General features: G+C 42.9%; 1 protein-coding gene across 4 annotated transcripts in view; it reads right to left on the bottom strand.

Annotated features, from left to right (window-relative positions):
* Nucleotides 1–19,127, bottom strand: part of LOC115062403 (calmodulin-binding transcription activator 1-like) — a 279,779-nt gene that overhangs the window by 244,293 nt on the left and 16,359 nt on the right. For all 4 annotated transcript variants that reach the window (XR_003844071.1, XR_003844072.1, XR_002380644.2 and 1 more), the window contains exons 2-3: nt 8,672–8,741; nt 3,324–3,442 (exon numbers count right to left, since the gene is read on the bottom strand). Coding sequence is in view for 1 of the 4 variants with exons in the window: in XM_021201166.2 (XP_021056825.1) it covers nt 3,324–3,442; nt 8,672–8,741 (189 nt within the window). In the remaining 3 variants the exon portion in view is untranslated. The remainder of the gene's footprint in view (nt 1–3,323; nt 3,443–8,671; nt 8,742–19,127) is intronic.

The raw sequence follows: 19,127 nt of genomic DNA on the forward strand, positions 1-19,127 counted from the left end.
CCTGACAAACTTCAGGCCAGTAAGGAATCCTGTCTCAAAACCAGGATGATAACTAACAACCCTACCTAAGCTGATCTCTATCTCCACAAACATGGGGTAGGGGTGCACATACATGCACACATTACACACACAAGAAATGAAGTTTAAGAAATTGCCGGGAGTGGTGGCACATGCCTTTAATCCCAGCACTTGGGAGGCAGAGGCAGGCAGATTTCTGACTTCGAGGCCAGCCTGGTCTACAGAGTGAGATCCAGGGTAGTCAAGGCTACACAGAGAAACCCTGTCTCGAAAAACAAAACAAAACAAAACAAAACAAAAAACAAAAAAGAAATTAAACTCAGAAACAATCTCTATAGAACAATAGTTCTGCCTTGACTAAATTACCCAGCCCTATTCTACCTACATTGCCTCACCTCTGAAAGGAAATACTGTCCCCCTTACATTCTAAGATTTAGAAATAATTTGGGCTCAATCACTAGCAAAGTGCAGGTTCTTGGTAAACAGCAACACCTTAGTGGAGACAGCCTTAACTCTCCCTGTAGCCAACACACACAGTATGAAAGTGGGTTTCTCAAACCACAAATGTTTAAAAGCAAGTATGAATAAAGGAGTTTCTCAAAAGTCAAGTGAGTCACACATTATCCCCAGGAGTTCAACTGTGGGGAGGGTGTAGGGGTAGAAGAACATGGTGGCTGGGTACACAGACTACAGAGTGAGACGGAGACACAACCTCACTAGACACTCAGCTGCTCTCAGGCTACATCCCTTTCTAGCATGAGCCCCTTGTTCCAGGAAGGGGATCTAGAGAAAAGCAGTCTTTGTACAAAAAGCTAACTACTTCACACAGCTCTCAGCCATCATGGCCATCTCGGCCACTCTAGAGAGAAAATGGGATCAGAACACTCCCACCAAAATCCAGTCCAGAGACCTCACAGGCAAGGGAGACAACAGGATTTCCCTCACCTGGGAACATAAAGTCCCAGTGAGAGGTACATCCATCCAACCAGTTTGCCTTCAGGTTTTGGGATCACCATGAAGACCACAGAAGGAAGAACTCAAGAAATGCCCAGCCAGCCAAATCAAGGAAGTGGTGCCTCCATGACTACTGAACAGTTCCTCCTCTCTGCAGTCCAAACCAGGTTCTTGACACAACAGGGACAGGGTGTGCAGGGCTGTCACCACAGGCACCCTAGAATTAAATGCTCCCACCTAAGCCTTCCACCTTCCCTCTGCAGTCCTCTAGTTCTTCTAAAGCCAAGAAATAAAGAAGAATACAGAGAGAAGAGACAGAGAGACAGAGCACACACATAAGTGAATAAACTGCAGGCCAATTTTTAAACCAGATTTTTCCTCATAGCCTCAGTGTTGAGATGACCAATCACTGTAAAAAATGATGGCTAGAGAGGTCCCATGCTAGCTGCCCATCACCCTCAGCAACATGTTCTCCCCTGGGCTTGATGCTGCACACACCTGCACAAAACAGTCTACCTTTTCTCTTCTAGATCTGCAGTTTCATACTTCAGTTATCTGAAAGAGGGTCAACAATAGCAGCCCACAGCACTGGAGACAACACATTCATTAATCACATCCTCTCTCAACAATGCTGGACATGGTGGCTCATGCCCATGATAGCAACAGTTGGAAGGCTAAGACAGGAGGACCAAGCTGGAACAACATATCATGACCTAGTCTGTATGCACATGCAGAAGGTCCTTGATTGATGTTTTACAACACAGCTAATATGTTAGAAAGTGGAGCTTGTAAATAATTTAGACTTAGAAGCAAATAAATATGTGAAAGAATTTGCCTAAAGTTCCATAAAAGTTTAAATCATCAATGTAAATGTATCTGCCAGCTAAGTCTCAGCCTTGGCCAGTCACTTCCGAGACTTCTGAGCACACTGTCAAGTAACATCAGCCATCACTAGCTCACACGTACAGTGCCTATTCCTATGGATTGTAACTGGAGAGCATGCCTAATTGTGTATGTTTTGTGACAATTATAAACCTGAGCTAAAGCATAAAAATGTGGTGTCAAATCTTTGTCTCAGGGGGCATCAAGAAGCTGTAAGTTTCTGGGTAATACCTAACGTAGGAGAGAATTCCTGCAAAGCTTCAAAAATCTACAGTACTGTTGGCAGGAGACAGTCCATGACTAAGATGAAATTTTAGCATATTTACTTTTTTTTTCAGGTCTAAAATATATGAAATCCTTAATAAGTAAAGCATGCTAGTTAGTGGCGGCTAAGCTAATGCTGTCCATGGTGAAGCTGCTCAACCTGGAGAGCAAAGACCTCCACGCAAGTGAGGGCAGCACATACCTCCAAGAGCAACTCCTTGAGACAAAGCAGAAAGCTGAAGGTTCTGGTATTTAAAACTGCAGCTTGTGCAAGTGGAGAGATTCATCCCCACAGCCTCCCACCACTCCCAACAGAGTCCAGATGAAGCTCAGGAGTCATCACTGCTCCCTCTCGCATCCATCAGCAGGGAGGAGGGAGCTGCACTGTATGCTAACTTACAAGGAAGCAGTGAACCAAGCACACATTTATGCTAGCATGGCAGTAACCAGTCGTGTGAATTAAAGGAATGCAGTTTACAAACTGATAAACACACACCCAGTTCTCACCACCACAGTAATCAAAGTCACCTTACACTGAAATGGTTAATATCTAATTTCTATCACCACTAATGGCTATTACCCCACCTTAAGTACTTAGATTTCAAACTAAAACTTTAGAGAGTAAAACAATGCACTACTAATATTAAGATCCCCAAATTACAATTAATCAAAGAGGAAAGTCTGCCCAAGACAAACTTTCTTTCCATCTACTCTAAATCTACTCTTGATCTGGGTGTCAAGTATGTGGCCTACAATCCAGCCCACAGTGCTAATAAATTCCTATTAGTAAGGCAAAGCAGTCAGTATTTGAAGAAACTCTCTATCATCACCAAAGGCCTGATAAGCTCATCCCCAACTCTATAGACTTGGAATTTCCAGAGCACTGTTTTCTGTCTCACACTGGACTGTAGAACCCATGCTGCCCTGAGATAGAGGGAAATAAGCCACCGAATGCAAGATGCTAGGGGCAAGAAAACACAACCAACCCTCATGCTGTGTTAGTGGAGTCACGTGCACACTGTAGAGCTAACAGTGCAAGCCAAGCACACCAGACTGGCCAAGACACAAGATTAGGAATCGTTTTCATTGACAGGTTCTTTGTTCCAGCTGTTGAATTTAAAGCTAGCATGAAGTACTTCTATGTAAAACATTCTAACGAGTCCAACCATAAGATAATATACTCTTAAAAATTGAAATGTATCTACCTCATTAGTGTTCCAGCGGTGCCTCTCTTTGGGTAAACTTGAACATTTCGGCAGACATTCAAGCAGCTTTTTCGGTAAAAAGATTTTTACATGACTACTATTGCTGTTCCCATGATCATCTATAAAGAAGAAAACAATAAATTCAGAGAAAGAAAGAGAACGCCTCCTTTGAAGTACACTGACAAGGGCAGAAGCAACAGCTCTCTGTGGGGCTGAAAGCGAGAGCACAGAGGGCCTCACTCCTCTAAGTTCCTCACCTACACTCTCGGACGGACGGACGGACAGACGGACAGCAGCAAGCACCTGCCTGTGAGCATTAGAAACAGTCTGAGCTTTACCCATCACAAGCAAGCAGTTGGGAAGTACCCCAGCAGCACCCAGAACCAGAGGCTACTTCAAAGACTCTTCCACTGTTTCTTAGGAAAAAAACTTCAAAATTACAAAATGACTTAACCTCATGAAATCTAGAAACTGTGTGTTAACCAAGTTTAAAGTTTCATGGTTCTGAAGTTCAAAGAAATATAATTACATGTGACTTTTATTCATAAACTAAATGTTCCTTTGTCCCCTAGAATACAAATCAGATTTACCCTTTCTAAAGGAAATCACAAACTCTCATAAAGAACTTAAGCCTGTATAGTTGACTAACAGGTAATATGGAAGGAAGCTCTTCTGAGCTCCACCTAAAAATCGATCACTTGAAGTTGATTTCCATGTACATATCTGCAGAATTCAGGCAGCTCATCAAATGCAGCTCCTTCTAAGTGAGAGTTCACTACATTAGACGAGACAGCAGGTCTGACTATCTGATGCTTCCTTCCCAGACCCTTCCTTTACATAGTATTTACCTCCATCATTCATTTACACATTACTTACTTTTCCACTCCTGTAAAGCAATCTCTTCCCAACCCATTCCCTGCCTCCAAACTCATTGTCAGTTGTGGTAAATTCCAGTCAGTTTCAAATTACCCACTCCAATTTTTTATGCTAATTGAAACTTCCAGTCTACACCACACTGAGTCCTGGGGACTGCTTTTATTACAGTGTTAACTCAAGCTGCTCCAGTCCTGGGCTCATCAGCACTCATGACCTCAGTAAGAACACCCACCGGGAGTCTGTAGCCCATACCCATGCAGGTTCTGCCTCTCTGTGTGTGACCTTAGGTGAGTTACTTAGTATCTCTAGTTTTCCCACATCGTGAATCAGAGAATGAGAGATCATTTAATTCTCCCTCCAGTACAAATTTCTATAAAATTTAGGGCCCTTCAGCAACAGCTTGCCTTACAGGTCAGCAGCCTCACAGGCCTTCAGGTGCCGTTTGATGACACGAACAGTGATATACAGAGATTTATCTGTCCAGTTATCTCTGAGCTTCTATTTAAAACTATCTTTTGAGGGGTAAATAAAACAACAACAAAACTTTTCTAAGGTCACAATATTTTTTCCCAAACATTTCTGATTAGCATGTTTCTTCTTCTCATGGATAATAAGCTCAAAAGAAATAAATATTGAGATCAAGATTAGTCTGAGAAAATGTACCACATCATACAGAATGTTTTATAGGAATTAACTTGAGAGTCTTAGCCTACTAATTCTTTTTCGGTCCATGAAATACACAGCCAATTGAACTGTAACACAACTGTGTGTCTGTAGCAGTGAAAAACTGAAACTGTTCTTAGGAAATCTAAGATTAATTCAAAATTAAGTTAAATTTTAAAATATTACTTAAAACAGAAAGGAAATCAAGTAACAGAAAGATGGTAGGACATTCCTATTAACTGCTAACTGTAAAACCTTTGTAGTCTCACGTGTCCATGCATGTTCCCAACACTTCATCAAGGAGGCCACAAGACTTAAAGCGCATGAGGAAGAAGCACGGGAGTCCCTGCCGTCCTGCTCTCTACCCCAACGTGGGTTCAGTCTCTCTTTGGAAAAACAAAACTGTGAAGCACAGTTTTGAACATAGAGGTGATGTCCTGAAATCTATATTCTACTCAATAGTCATGGGACATCTTTATGTAAACAGCACTAGGATAGGACTGAGTCAGTGCAAAGTGTGCCTTGTGTATGAATAGTCATCTCCCTGAGAACCAACCACTTAAAGCACAACAGAAAAGAAACTCTAGTTTCTACTTCTATTTGTGGTCACAACCAATGCTAAATTTCTGTCCCTTTAGCCTCTAAGCTGGCTGCCAGCAGTAAAGTAAGAGTGTGTGTGTGTGTGTGTGTGTGTGTGTGTGTGAGAGAGAGAGAGAGAGAGAGAGAGAGAGAGAGAGAGAGAGAGAGATGCAAAGACAGACAGAATGTTGAGTGCACATAGGTATAAGACAGAATGTCAAATGAGCATGTGAGAATATGAAATTGTGTGAGAGAATGTTGAGTGTGTAAGAGGGGAAATGCAGAATGTGTGTCAAAGTCTGTGTGAGAGAATGTTGACTAGCCAGGCAATGATGGTGCACACCTTTAGTTCCAGCACTAGGGAGGCAAATTTCTGTGAATTTGAGGCCAGCCTGGTCTACAGAAGGAGTTTCAGGACAGCCAGGACTACACAGAGAAACCCTGTCTCAAAAAACAAAAAAACAAACAAAAAAGAGGTAGAAACTTGGAGGCTGAAGAGATAGATCACCAGTTACAGGAACTGGCTACTGTCCCAGAGGATCCAGGTCAATTCCCAGCACCCACATGGCAGTTGACAACTGTCCATTAACTCCAATTCCAAGGGATCCAAACAGACATACATGTGATCAAAACACCAAATACATAAAATTAAAAAATAAATTAAAGTATAAAAGGAAAACATTGAGTGTGACCTGGGACAGAAAATGTTGAATATGTATGTATGTGTTTTTGTGTGTAAGAGAAGATTGTGAGAGTGTGTGTGTGTGTGTGTGTGTGTTTGTGTGTGTGTAAAAGAGTTTATGTTCTTGAGAGTGTGTGTGTGTGCCTGTTCTCAATGGTGCGCCAGTGTGAGGAAAGCTCCAGGCAGGGTTCCACCCCAATACTAGCTGAGACAGTGGTGAGTGGACAGACCCAAAGGCAAATATTTAAAGAGGAGAGCAAAGTGCCATGTGAGCACTGTTGCTGTCACAATCCACCAGAGCTCTCAACAGGACAATACACTGCGGATTACTCTGCTTTTAACCTGCACCATTCCCAGAATTCTAGGTTCATGCTGAACATAGGCCAGGTGCTCTCAGGAACTATAATGATGTTATAGTCCCTCCCAGCTTATGAAAAGGCAAGTTTAATACTAGGCAGAGTTGGAACTCAAAAGGGATAATGCTAAACTCACACTTCATACTTCAGAGTTTAGCATGGTGGTAGACTATGTGCCTAGAAACATAGGGTCCTGAGTTCAGGCCCCAGTACCATGGGAAAATAATCCAACTTCAGTGTCTCTGGTTTAAAGTATGGCAATAAAATTTCTTTTTTTTTCTAAATTTAAAAAAAAAAAAACCTATTCTTTATATTAGAACAGAACTGTTCACATAGTAATACCGCATAAAAATGTAATCTTAATTAAAAGCTACTGTTTAATGTTTTTACAATAGCTGTAAATGATTAAATAACAGAACATATGTGCTAGTTTTAAAATCCCAGTAACAGTATCTTAACAGTAAAACTAAGGTATAAGCCGGTTTCAACTGTCCCTCCATATTCAAGCCCAACAGTTCAACTCTGACACTGTGAAGTGGGAATATCAACTACACGACAGACACACACTTCATTATCATTATCTAGCAAAAACGTGTGATACATGACTTCACAATATAATTTCCTAACCTACTTCACAATAAAAATGTAACCAGTGGGACTCCTGAAATTGACAGATGGTGTGCTTGGCTGACAGCTATAATTCTAGAGAATGAACCATCCTTTCTAGTCAACCTTCAAATATTTTCTAAATGATAATGTTAGATTCATAGTGTAATTTAACTAAATCTTTCTAAAATGTACAAAAATGTTCACGCAACTAACTGAATTCTAACCTTCAGCATTGCCAAATCTCTGACGCAACTCCAGATAAATGCACTTGGCCTGTTTCTGGGTCCTCTGTTTTCTCCAAGCTAAGACATAAGAATATTAACTAGATTGGCCTGGTAATGATACCTCTGTTGTCTTTCATTTAGAATACAAATGGGGCAGTCCTGGGCCTATGGTCACAGAGAACGGCTTTCCTCAGGTGGAGCAATGAAGACTCATTGGGATCCAGGCCTCTAGAGTGAGCAGCACGCATGCTCTGTGAAGCACAAGTCCAACTGCTCACTCTCACGGGGCATGTGCTCGCCAGTGCGGAGAGAAGAATTAAAAGGAAGCTCCACACTGTTCTGTTGGCTCTAAGTCTTATGTGCTTAGATTTCATTAGTGGGATCAGGGAAACAAGAACACAGGTGCAGTCCAGGTGACACAGTACTCACAGCAACACACTGCCATAACTAACCTAACCTTCCAGTTCCTGTCACACAGACGGGAACTAAGCACTGACTGCATAAAGAGCACTGGTCGGAGCAGGTGCTATGAAGCAAATGAAACCCATCTGTAATTCTCCAGGAGTCTTAATGGTTAAAAAGCAGTTAATAAATTAACAGTGTTGTTATTTTACAACCTCTCTTTCCCCTCTTCATGGAGGTATGAGTACCACTCTCACCTTTCCTAGTCTTAGGCAGCCTAGAGTTACTGTTTTCTTCAACCATGTCACTATGTCCCTGGCCCAGGTTTAAGTTTATCCATAAGCCAGGTTCTGCAAACTCCTATTCATTCTAAAGTTGACGTTTCAATATAAACTACGGGGCAGGAACAGACAAAGCAGAGGCATGGACACCTTGCACTAAGTGATACCTAGGCTCTGGGGCACTCTCCTGTCCTTCATTTCACTCAGCTCCAGTTTTAGCAACAGGTTACAGGTTCTATTACTGAATAGGAGGTCGATGGTAACACACCAGGCACCAGTCAGGATTGTATACTAGGCTTTCCTGTTTAATGCTCATGAGATATAAGTAATTCAACTGGGATTCAAAAATCCTCTTTGGCTCCTGCACAACAGTACCTCACCCTACTCTGTAGCATCTGGTACTAGACACCTCAGTTACAGAAGTGCTGTACTAATAGCAGCACCTGAGGGGCTCTGACCTTTCTGTGTGGCTGAATTCACTGCTCACAGAAAGCTCACAAGCTGAGCACTGTTTATGTTGCCTAAAAGGACCAAGTAACTCATCTAAGATCACACAACAGCATAAGGCAGAAGCCCAGGACTTCCTGGTCCAGGGCTGTCTTCACTGCACTTGAAGGAGTTACTCTGGCTGCCAGTCCCACCCATACCTGAAAGTCAAAAGCTTTTCAAATCCTACCTTCTATAGGTGGCACGGTGTTGAGAACACAGTAGGTGCTAGTTCCGCAGAATACACTTTGGGAAACGCTCTAAGGAAACAGAAAATAAAATGTAAAACTAATCTTTGAAAGAGACATATTCTGGCTCTTCTGTGATATTCCTGCCAAAGATGCAAAACCTGAATCTAACCATGAGGTAACATCAGATAAATCCAAATGTGGGTATTCCACAAAATGACCACCCTAGGAACTCTCATGTCAAGGTTTTACAAGTGAGAGAGATTGAGAGCTACTGAAAGCCATCTGTGCCCCAGGAGAATAAAGAGGCTCCTGAACGGCCCCAGGATTCTGACTGGATTGTTTTTAACAGTGGTCAAAAGCGAAATAGGATTGGGGGGGGAGGGGGCGGTAGCATGTTAGAAGTGTCTCAATGCTAATTTCCAGGTTGTAGTTACTATAGTTAGGGATGGAAATGTTCTTGTTGGTGAGACATACACATCACAGCATTGGGAGTGGCGGAGACACTGGCATCTGACCTGCAGATGGCTCTGAGATAACAGTGCTTTGCATAGAGGCTGAAGATCACTTCCAACTTAAGACGAATGTGAAAACATAAGAACACACATTATCTGTGTGGTTCTTAATAGAGTGCACATGTACTGTGCACAGAATTGACATGTAAGAAGCAATGTCCGTGACATCCTTATCTGCAGTCCATATCAATCAACATTACTAACCACATCCCAGCAATGCACCCAACATCTAACTCATCCGAAAGTCTCAGCTGAGACCAAAGGGCATGGAGGAACAAGAGGAGGAAATCAGAAGACATGGGCTTTGCTGCCAAGAACTTGGGTGTCTCCAGTCAACTATTTTCAGTCCTAAGAATAACTTCTTGTTTGGCTGCAATACTAAATGAGATTTTAGATTATTTATCATATATCATAAAGCACATATTTTTACACTTGGAGAAACAAAGTTTCAAGTTCAACAGTCACCCATAGCGTCTACATGTGAAGTACAAAGACTACAGTTCCATCACTCACTAGCTGTCCTTGGGAAGTAACCAAGCCTAGAGAGGTGACATGTCACCACAGAAAGGCAAGATGACACTCCCTCCTATTACACTCCCCTCTCTTATCTTCTCCAAAGAAAGGAAATTCAACTATCCCACCACCTTTATAAATACCACTCTTGCAATGTTAACAAGGATAATCTCTAACAACTTTAACATTTCTAAAGGTAAAGAAGTTGCCTAACTACACATGCTTTTCACGAATGTTCCCTTTCCTCTCTCTTCCAGCTGTGAAGATCTAGAGTCTCAGAAGTAAATACAATGGAACCACCCCATACTACAACTCCTAAACCCGGAACAGCTATCAACACCTTAGCTCTTCCTCTTCAGTGTCTGGAAATTTCTTGTAGGACATTTACTGTCCTTCTCCATTTGCTTTAACCAATAGCAGCAACCTATGACGATGCAACGACGATCTCTGTAAACATCTAGATCCAAGAACCATCCCTACAAATTAAAGACTATGGCCCATGTTAGACCTGCCCAGCACACGACAGGGATCACAAGACCTCAGGATACATGGAAGAAGTGAAGTAAGCAAAGCCCCTTATCTCCCTCTCACATCTGCCAGCCTCCAAGCAAGCATGCTAACCACACAAAGACAACTGTTTCCCCCTCAAGGCTTAACATTTTCTGCCTATTACTAAAAACAATTAACATTGTTTTTAAGGGTAGCTACTACTCAGGACATCTTAGCAGTCTCAAAGGTTTTTAAATCACTAGTGTTTGGTGAGACACACTAAATAGCCTTACAAACAATGGGGTTTTCACATCTAGCTTCCAAATCTTATAGTAAGTAAAACATTGAAAGTGGCAACACAGAGTTCAGACACTGACCCTCAAAACCTCACAGCGCATAAGCCATGGCACAAGACAATGGGAACAACATGAGGCAGCCACCTTGACCAGAATCAAGGACTTTCACAGGACCACATGAGCACCACATCTCTCAAGGCCTCTCTGCAACAGTGCAGTGGCTTGGCCAAAGACCTGCTAGTCCCAAGGTCTGCAAAGCTGGAGCCACCCAAACTTCTTGGTTCTCCAACTCACTGTTGACAATTCAGAACAGATCAACCTCAAAAGGACAGCCTGCAGCATGGGAAAGTAGAGGGTATGGATCAAGTCCTCCCACAGCAGTGTGTGTCCTGCTGCTCCACCAGGCTGACAGGCCTTCAGGAAGCCTCTGGCCCCAGGGTAAGCATGCTAGGGATGGAGGGGTGAGAAACAGGCACTCCTCCCACCACACACGTCTCTAAAAGACTAAAGGCCCTGAGAGAAAGGAGGAGGAGGAAAGCTCTTCACAGTCTTTGCAGTAAACACTGAGGATGTTAAAGCTAGTCCATGAAGCTTATTAAATCAGAGGGGAAAGCAGCCATATTAAATGCAGTAAACCTCTGTCCCAATTACAAGTGATACATCAAACATTTTTGTCACCTACTCTACCAAGACTTGGGCTGGTTCTTGAAAACCCACGGCCCTGACATATAAGAAATGAGATTAAAGAGAGTTAGCTGTTAGCACCTCACTAGTCTGACAGGGTATTCTAGGTATAGTATCTTATGAGTAAGACAAAGTAACATAGAGCATATTAATATGCTCAAACACTGGTTTTATCTACATTAGCACATGCAAAAGTCCCATGTATGCAGAAGATTCTCCTCCAAGCAGCAGCTCTGGCATCCATGCCCCTTCTATCCCGTGGCAGGGGCTTCCTGGGTCTCTGGGCTACTCTGCACTAGAACAGCACATGCTCATGCCCACAGACTCAAGGAGCCAAGTCAGAAGAGGCTCACTCCACTGGTGAGAACTGACCACAAAGCCATTCCTAATCGCAGCAGAGAAAGGCCCAGAAAAGGGAACAGGCTCAAGACATGTCATCTCAGCATAACACCATCTGTAAGCTGCCTGTAACTGCAGAAGATGCACTTCTTTTACAATGTCTTCAACTAACCAAAAACACCACCTAGGTCACTGTGCATCGACAGCCAATCTAGTCATTTCTCTTCTCTGGTATTTGAAATGTAAATAAAGAAAAAAAAAAAAAGAAAGAAAGAAAAGATTATAAAAGAAAAAAATAAAAATAAAGTTAAAAAAATAAGTCACATAAAAAAAAAAAATTTCTAACATACTCAAATCTGACTGCACACCAAGGGCATCCTTGAAGGGATATCTGCCTAGCCTGCTCAGCCCATTGTCTGCAAGTGCTTCACTCAAAGTAGGCCACATAAAGGAAGTTCAGGTGTTTTGTGGCATTTATAAATGAACACTATTTTTGGGAGTTTGTGGAAAGGAAAGAGCAATGCCCTGGGCTTTACTCAAGGCCCTGGGCCTCTGCTAGCACAGCACAGTCACAGCCCACTCTGTAGTTATCAGACATGGCTCTGAGGTGCTGTCCCTCAGTACTCCTGTACCACACAGGAGCAGATCAGTAGCCATGAACTCCCTCTCAGTCCAGTTATGTTGTGGATATTTCTTTAGAACAAGTCATGTCTCTTCATTCAAGAAACTGGACAAAATGAATTGTCACGGACACTAAGAGCCAATATTAAATTTTTGGTTACATTACAAGCTTGCTAAATAAGAAAAGTGCAATGTCTGTCAGAAGATACACTGTTGGAGACACTCCATGAACCAGGTTACTGACATCTGAGACTAAAGATGCTTTATCCTTTCCCTGAACTACGAAAGGCCTATAGGGGAGGAGGTCTGTACAACAATACATTAAGCTTATTTATCTCACCACCTTTCACAAAGCCTGAAATACCCTAAGGGCTGTGGCTCTACCATAACCTTCTCAACACTCCAGAAGAAGAGACAAAACCAAGGCAAATGCTTGCACCAAAAGGGACAAGTCTAGAAGGCAGTTCGTCCTTTTTCCCAGCAGGCAAAAAACAAAAACAACAACAAGGAGACACCAGCTGCTAAGGTAGCTGGAGGACTTAGAGACTTTCTAAGACAGCTGAGTCTACGGGTAAGCAAGTGTCTAGGACAATGCGGCAAAGCTGCAGAACCACATCTGGGATGCACCAGCCTTATGGACAGCCAGGGAAAGAGAGTTGATTCCCCATAACCAGAGATGTGTGTAGGGTATAAAGTGACTTCAGAATTTTTGGAGGGATTTTTACAGATAAGAACCAAACTATTGTCATAATTTTTATAAGTTTAATTTCCCCAGGACACAAGTATATTCAACAATCTGAAAATAAACAGTGCTTAATAAATGTTATCATTTGTACAAATATCCATACCACAATACAACGTGTTCTGGAAACAACCATATGAGATCTAGACCCTGTTGCTAGCGACTCCTCAGAGACAGAGATGAAATATCAGCAGAATCATCCAGGCCCTCCATCTGTACTGGGTGACTCTGTGTCAACTTGACACAAGCTAGAGTCATCAGAGACAAAAGAGCCTCAGTTGAGAAAATGCCTCCGTGAAATCCAGCATAAAGTCATTTTCTCAATAGTGATCAATGAGGAAGGTTATGGGTGATGCCACCCCAAGGCTGATGATTCTGGATTCTATAAGGAAGCAGACTGGCAAATCAGGGGAAACAAGCCTGTAAGCAGCACTCCTCCATGGCCTCTGCATCAGCTCCTGCCTCCAGGCTCCTGCCCTGCTTGAGTTTCTGTCCTGACTTCCTTTAATGATGAACTGCTATGTGGAAGTGTAAAAGCTGAATAAATAAACCCTTTCCTCCCCAACCTTTTTTTTTTTTTTTTTGGTCATGGTATTTTGTTACAGCAACACATACCCTAAGACACCAGCTAACACCGCATCATCACAAGTGTCATCTCACATAAAATCTTGGTTTATTCCTACACGTAGTAGCAGACAGTATGACCACTCTAGAAAAAGAATGAGAGCAACTTGATGCTGCCCCACTAAGAAGTGCCCAGAGTTAGGGCAGGAAGAGTGCTCAGGCTAACGCAAAGCATGCCTCAATGCTGACCTGTCTATGATCTTCACAACTTCTCAGCATTCTCTGGCTCATGAACCACACCATCTATCACCTAACACTACAGTCCTTAAAATTCAACTAAAGCTAAAGGAGAGAGAGGCAGTGTTTTAACAAAAGCAATGAGGCACAAGCAAGGACAATGGCAGAATCGCCTGCCCTAACTCCAGTAGAAGTATGGAAGTGCACCTCGATGTGAACAAAGCAGAGCTAGAAAGGAAGCCAGACATTGGGAAGACCCAAGGAGGCTTTTACAAAGTCAGTGTGCATCGCCTCACCTGCATCACTGAGAAAAAGTGGCTCTCAACCCACATTCCCAGCACGGTTACCATTAAACTACTCAAAGTTCTAACACATTTAATTATCAGACTGCCAAGCCCAGGGAAGATCAGAGGCAGCAAGTCAGAAGGAAAGAAACAGTACTAAAATCCACACATCAGCAGAAGCAAGAGTGCCAAGACAGCAAAGACAGGTTTTGTTTGTTTTTGAAAACAATAAAAACTGAACACAAAGCTTAGAAAGGTACAGCAGCTTGGATTCATCTGCCATAAAAGCAAACGCTCCACTCACAAGGCCCCAAACCAGCACAGCAGCACTCACAGCTCAGCCCATAACCTATGTCCATCACAATGAAGCCAAGTGAGCAAGTGAGATGCCATAAACTCCATGCATTCTACATATTATCAAAGACCAGTCTCGCTCCTTTGTTTAACATATAAAATACATCCAAATGGACTGACTCAATTCATCAACAGCACCCTGAAACAGAAGGAGTCGCCTGTACTGGCCAGGAACCTCAGGTAAACAAGTCTATTTTTACCAAGGGAGATTCACATCAGGGCCAGTTATAAGACAGTAATATTAATGACATGAAAACTGACTCCCCCTAGTGTGGTGATACAGGCTACCTGAAAAGCATCACCATATGGCCACATCTCTTCCATAACTCCCATCACGGCAAGCATCCCATCTGCATCCACAGGGCCTCCACTTGCAGCACTGCCCCAATGTCTCCTACTCACATCATCCCTCCCTCCCTACTGCAGGAAGCAAACTGATGGACCTGCTACACTTCATCATGTTGACATCTTCCCACACTCTGAAGGCTGTATGAAGTGAACACACAGTTGCTTTAGACCAGTGTAAGGTTTCATTTCTTGAGTGAAACAGATTGTGACTTCTGTCATCTAACTACCCAATCTTCTTAACTTGCTGATAAAGGAAAATGTCAAGTGGGAAAGGCTCATTAAAGGTAGTCTCCCACTAAGTGAATTCTCAGATGACCCTGGAAGTTTGGAAGCCAATTCTTCTCCAGCTGAACCTTCGCATGAGAACCAAGCCCTGATTAACACTGAAATGGTAAGTTCATGAGGCCCTAGGCAAAACTTAGCCATGCCCTTCTGAACTCCAGACCCACAGAGAACCCTGGAGTAATAGCTGTAGTATTTTAAGAGGGAAGTTTGTGGTAATGTTTTATAGCATCAACAGATTAACTATCCACTCACAGCCCAACAGGTAACAGCTGCCCCATTTTTGTTTCTCTCTTTAACCCATCATTTCACTATCATTTCCTTCAATTGTCTGCATATTCCAACAAAATTTATGTCTTAATGTGTACAAGTTCTGCCCTCATGTGTATCTGTGTACCACTTATGTACCTGATGCATGCAGAAGACAGAAGAGGGGGTGTTAGGTTCCTGAAACTGGCATTTCAGAAGGCTGTGATCTGCCATGTGGGTGCTGAGAATCAAACCTGGTCTTCTGCAGGAGCAGCCAGTAAGTGCTCTGAAGCACTGAGCCGTCTCTCCAGGCCCACAGTACTCTCTCCTGACCCACTCCCAAGCCTCATACCATGGGATCCTGGACCTGGGTTCCTGTTCAGTTGCTTCTCTGGCCATTCTTTCCTAGCCCCTATGTATCCTCTTCCCTTTTCTACCCTCAAATACCTTCTCTTCCCCATGGCAACCTCAAGCACTACAGAGTTCTCCTATTTCTTTTGCTATGATTCACCCTACCCAACCAAAAGGCACTGTTATTGCTCTGGACAGAAGGACACGGCACTGGGCCCAGTCAAGCAAGGCTGCTGCTTCAATGAAGCTTGCCCCCCACCCCACCCCCCTGAACCCTCCAGATGCACTCACTATTTTCCATTTTGCCCTGCACCAGGAAGATTGCCCACCACGCACTTCAACATCAGGTCCTCTCTCTGTCTGATAGTGCCATGAAGAAAGAAAGGTACTGAACTACTTTTAAACCTTGCCCCCAAGTTTCCAATGTGGCTGTGCACACAGACTTTTGTATCATCTTTCTCTAATATTTGCTTCTCAGTGCCAGTACATATGGTTCAAAATCTAAGAAGCACCTTCTAATATGGCCTACATTCTGCTACAAAATTCATTCACTATACACTCATTCACAGAGGGGTGTGTACAGGTGTGTGTACACTCAAACCTACTAGCTCTTTCTTCAGACAAACGCTATCAAGATTCTTGTCAGGCATGATTTTCCCTAGACACTGATCATATCTTGTTTGCTCATTGCTCAACCGTACATGAACTTCAGCCCAGATGCTCATGCCCGCCCTCTACAAACATGTATATAACTGAGGAAAAAGAAGAGGGACCAAGCAACCCCAAGGCTATGTGACACCTGATCCAATCTGGGAGAGGAGAGGCCAAGAAGGCTTGTAAGAGTCTCACTTAAAGTAAACCCAGACACAGACAGACAGAACCATCAAGCACATGTGAGCTGTGGGCCTGCATTCTGGAAGAAAGGACACCTTGCAATCAAGAGTAGACTTGTACCTTGCCTACAACCATGAAGAAATGCAGATTTTCCACACAAGCAGACTCTGAAAACTTCAACCTGCTGTGGGTGTAGCTGAGCTGTGTATGAAGTGGAGCAAAGAGTCCTTGTTAGTCCTTGTTAGAGATGAACTGACTTTATCCAATCTATTCTACTTCTCTTCTGAAAACAACATTTGTAAAAGTAAGAGTCAGAAAATAACCTAACTCTCTCTACATAGCTATACTACGAGCCCATCTGGTCACCTGGAACTCTCTGAAATTCTTTCCTCGGTGAGACTCCACAAGCTCTCCAAAGTTCTGCCCAAAATCCTCCTGCCTCTCAGGCTAGCCTTTATTCTATATTACATTTGCCTTAAGAGCACTGAATCCCATCTGCAGTTCATATGATATCCTAATGTCAGTCTCCCCCTTTCTTCCCACCACCCCACTGCTCCATGAAGACAGGAACAGAGACTGAATCTGTCCTTTTCTGAGCTTTGCACAGACAGTTATTATCTGCTGAGTAAATGACCTGACTCAAAAGCACAGTAGCAGATTCCCACAGTAAATACTAGACTATCTTCTGCCTCCAACCACTGTATGTCAGTGCCACTTGTTCCACCTCCAATAATTACATACATACATACATACATACATACATACATACACATGTATACCCCCACATACAAATAATGTGCTGATTCTATATTAACCAAATGTATATTAAGCAGCAGTAAACTTTTAGAGCACAGGAGCACACTCAAGCATCTCCAGGCTGGAAGCACGGCTGCTTGTCTCATGCCCTACAAAGTCTAGCACCAGCCTAACAGTGAACATCAGCCTTACATCAAGACAGCTCACTGCCTGGATAATTTCAGGCAGCAGTATGCTTTCAAGGGGAGATGCTCAACTTCTTGAGCTAAGCAGGAGTTAGGATCCATTAGGATGATTTAAACTCCTCAAACAGATAGAGATTTAGCATAATCTCAATAGCATTTACTGTATAAACTGGTAAGTTGATTCTAATATTCAAATAAACACAAGGAATGTATTATAGTAAAAGCAATCCTAAAAAAGAACACTACTCGGGGCCTGCACAGGTCTGCAAGCTTAGCTCTCAGGATGGTGAAGCAGCAGGATTGCAACAAGTGTGAGCCCAGCCTGGGCTACATCAACACTCAGCCTCAAAACAAAACAAACACCACTGTATCACAAAGCTCCAGTAAGAGATGCAGTCCATGTGATGGAGAAATAACACATGTAGAGAGAGCAAACGAGGACTGAGGCTCCAGATAAAAAAACCTTCACACTAACAGTAAAACCACTGTCAACAACACCTCAGTGAGGAAAGAACAGTGTTCTTCAACAACTGGACATTACCTAGGAACAGAAAGTCTACCCCATACCACAAACAAACAGTAATGCAAAAATGATACAGAGATCTAAACACAAGAGCTAAAGCTATAAACTTAGAAGAAAGCATGGGAATAAGGTTTCATGACCTTGGATGAGGCCTTGCCTCCTTAACTTCGACGACAACTGACAGGTAACACCTTATCAAAGTGCTTCAAGAGACAATCAAGAAAGTGAAGAGAGCCCACAAAATGGAAGAAAATATCTGATTAAGAACTGATAGTCACAATGTACAAAGAACTTTTCCAATCTAGCAGGAAAACAGTAACTGAGTGTAAAAACAGGAATGCCTCAGAAGACACACATCCCCACGCACCTCCGAGCAGACCCCAACATCAGTCACTGGGAAATGCCCATGAAAACCACACCGATAGTCAACTTCCCATCTACAAGAACCAGGAGAAACAGCAAGGACAGACAGACAGTAGCAAGTGTTAGCTAGCAAGGGAGGAACTGGAACCCTCAGCCTGCTGCTGGGAGCACACTTCAGAGCAGCCACATCGCACCAGAATCCAGGTTCTTTAATAACAGAGTAAGCAATAAAACAGCATTTCTATCTTAGGCACACTACCCAAGAGAACAGAAAACCTACTACACAAAAAAATCTTTGAGGCCACAACCTCAATGACTAGTGAATGGATACTCGGATTGTGGCAGATAGTTACAGGATTTGACACCCAGAAAAGGGGTAAAGAGACATGAACTTCAGAGCATCATCAGCCACACAACACAATACCATAAATCCACAGATATGAGGTGTCCAAATCAGCAAACCCATCAAGACAGGAAGCAGATTAGTAACTGCTCAAGTCAAGGGAAGAATGAGGAATGCCTCCTAAAACACACAAAATTTTATTTGTGCATTAATTGTACAAAATAATCCATTTTATTATGACATTTTCATACATTTTTGCAGTGTGATTTGATTTTAGGAGGTTTTCTTTCTGGAGTAATGAGAACACTGTAGCTATGAAGACGGCTGCACAACTGTAACAAAAATGGTCACAGGGTGTATGTGATGTATGAAATATATCTTAATAATGCTATTTTTAAAAAAGAAATCAAGCTGTGGGTAGAGACACTTGCAATCTCAGCACGTTGGGAAGTAGAGGCAGAAGGACCAGAAGTTCAATGCCAGAATCAGCTATATACATACAGAGTTCTAGGTCAGCCTCAGCACCGGGGGAAAGGGGAGAGGGGAGAGGAGGGGAGAGGAGGGGAGAGGGGAGAGGAGGGGAGAG

The sequence above is a fragment of the Mus pahari genome, chromosome 6 (genome assembly GCF_900095145.1).
Source record: "Mus pahari chromosome 6, PAHARI_EIJ_v1.1, whole genome shotgun sequence".
Lineage (NCBI taxonomy): Eukaryota > Metazoa > Chordata > Mammalia > Rodentia > Muridae > Mus > Mus pahari.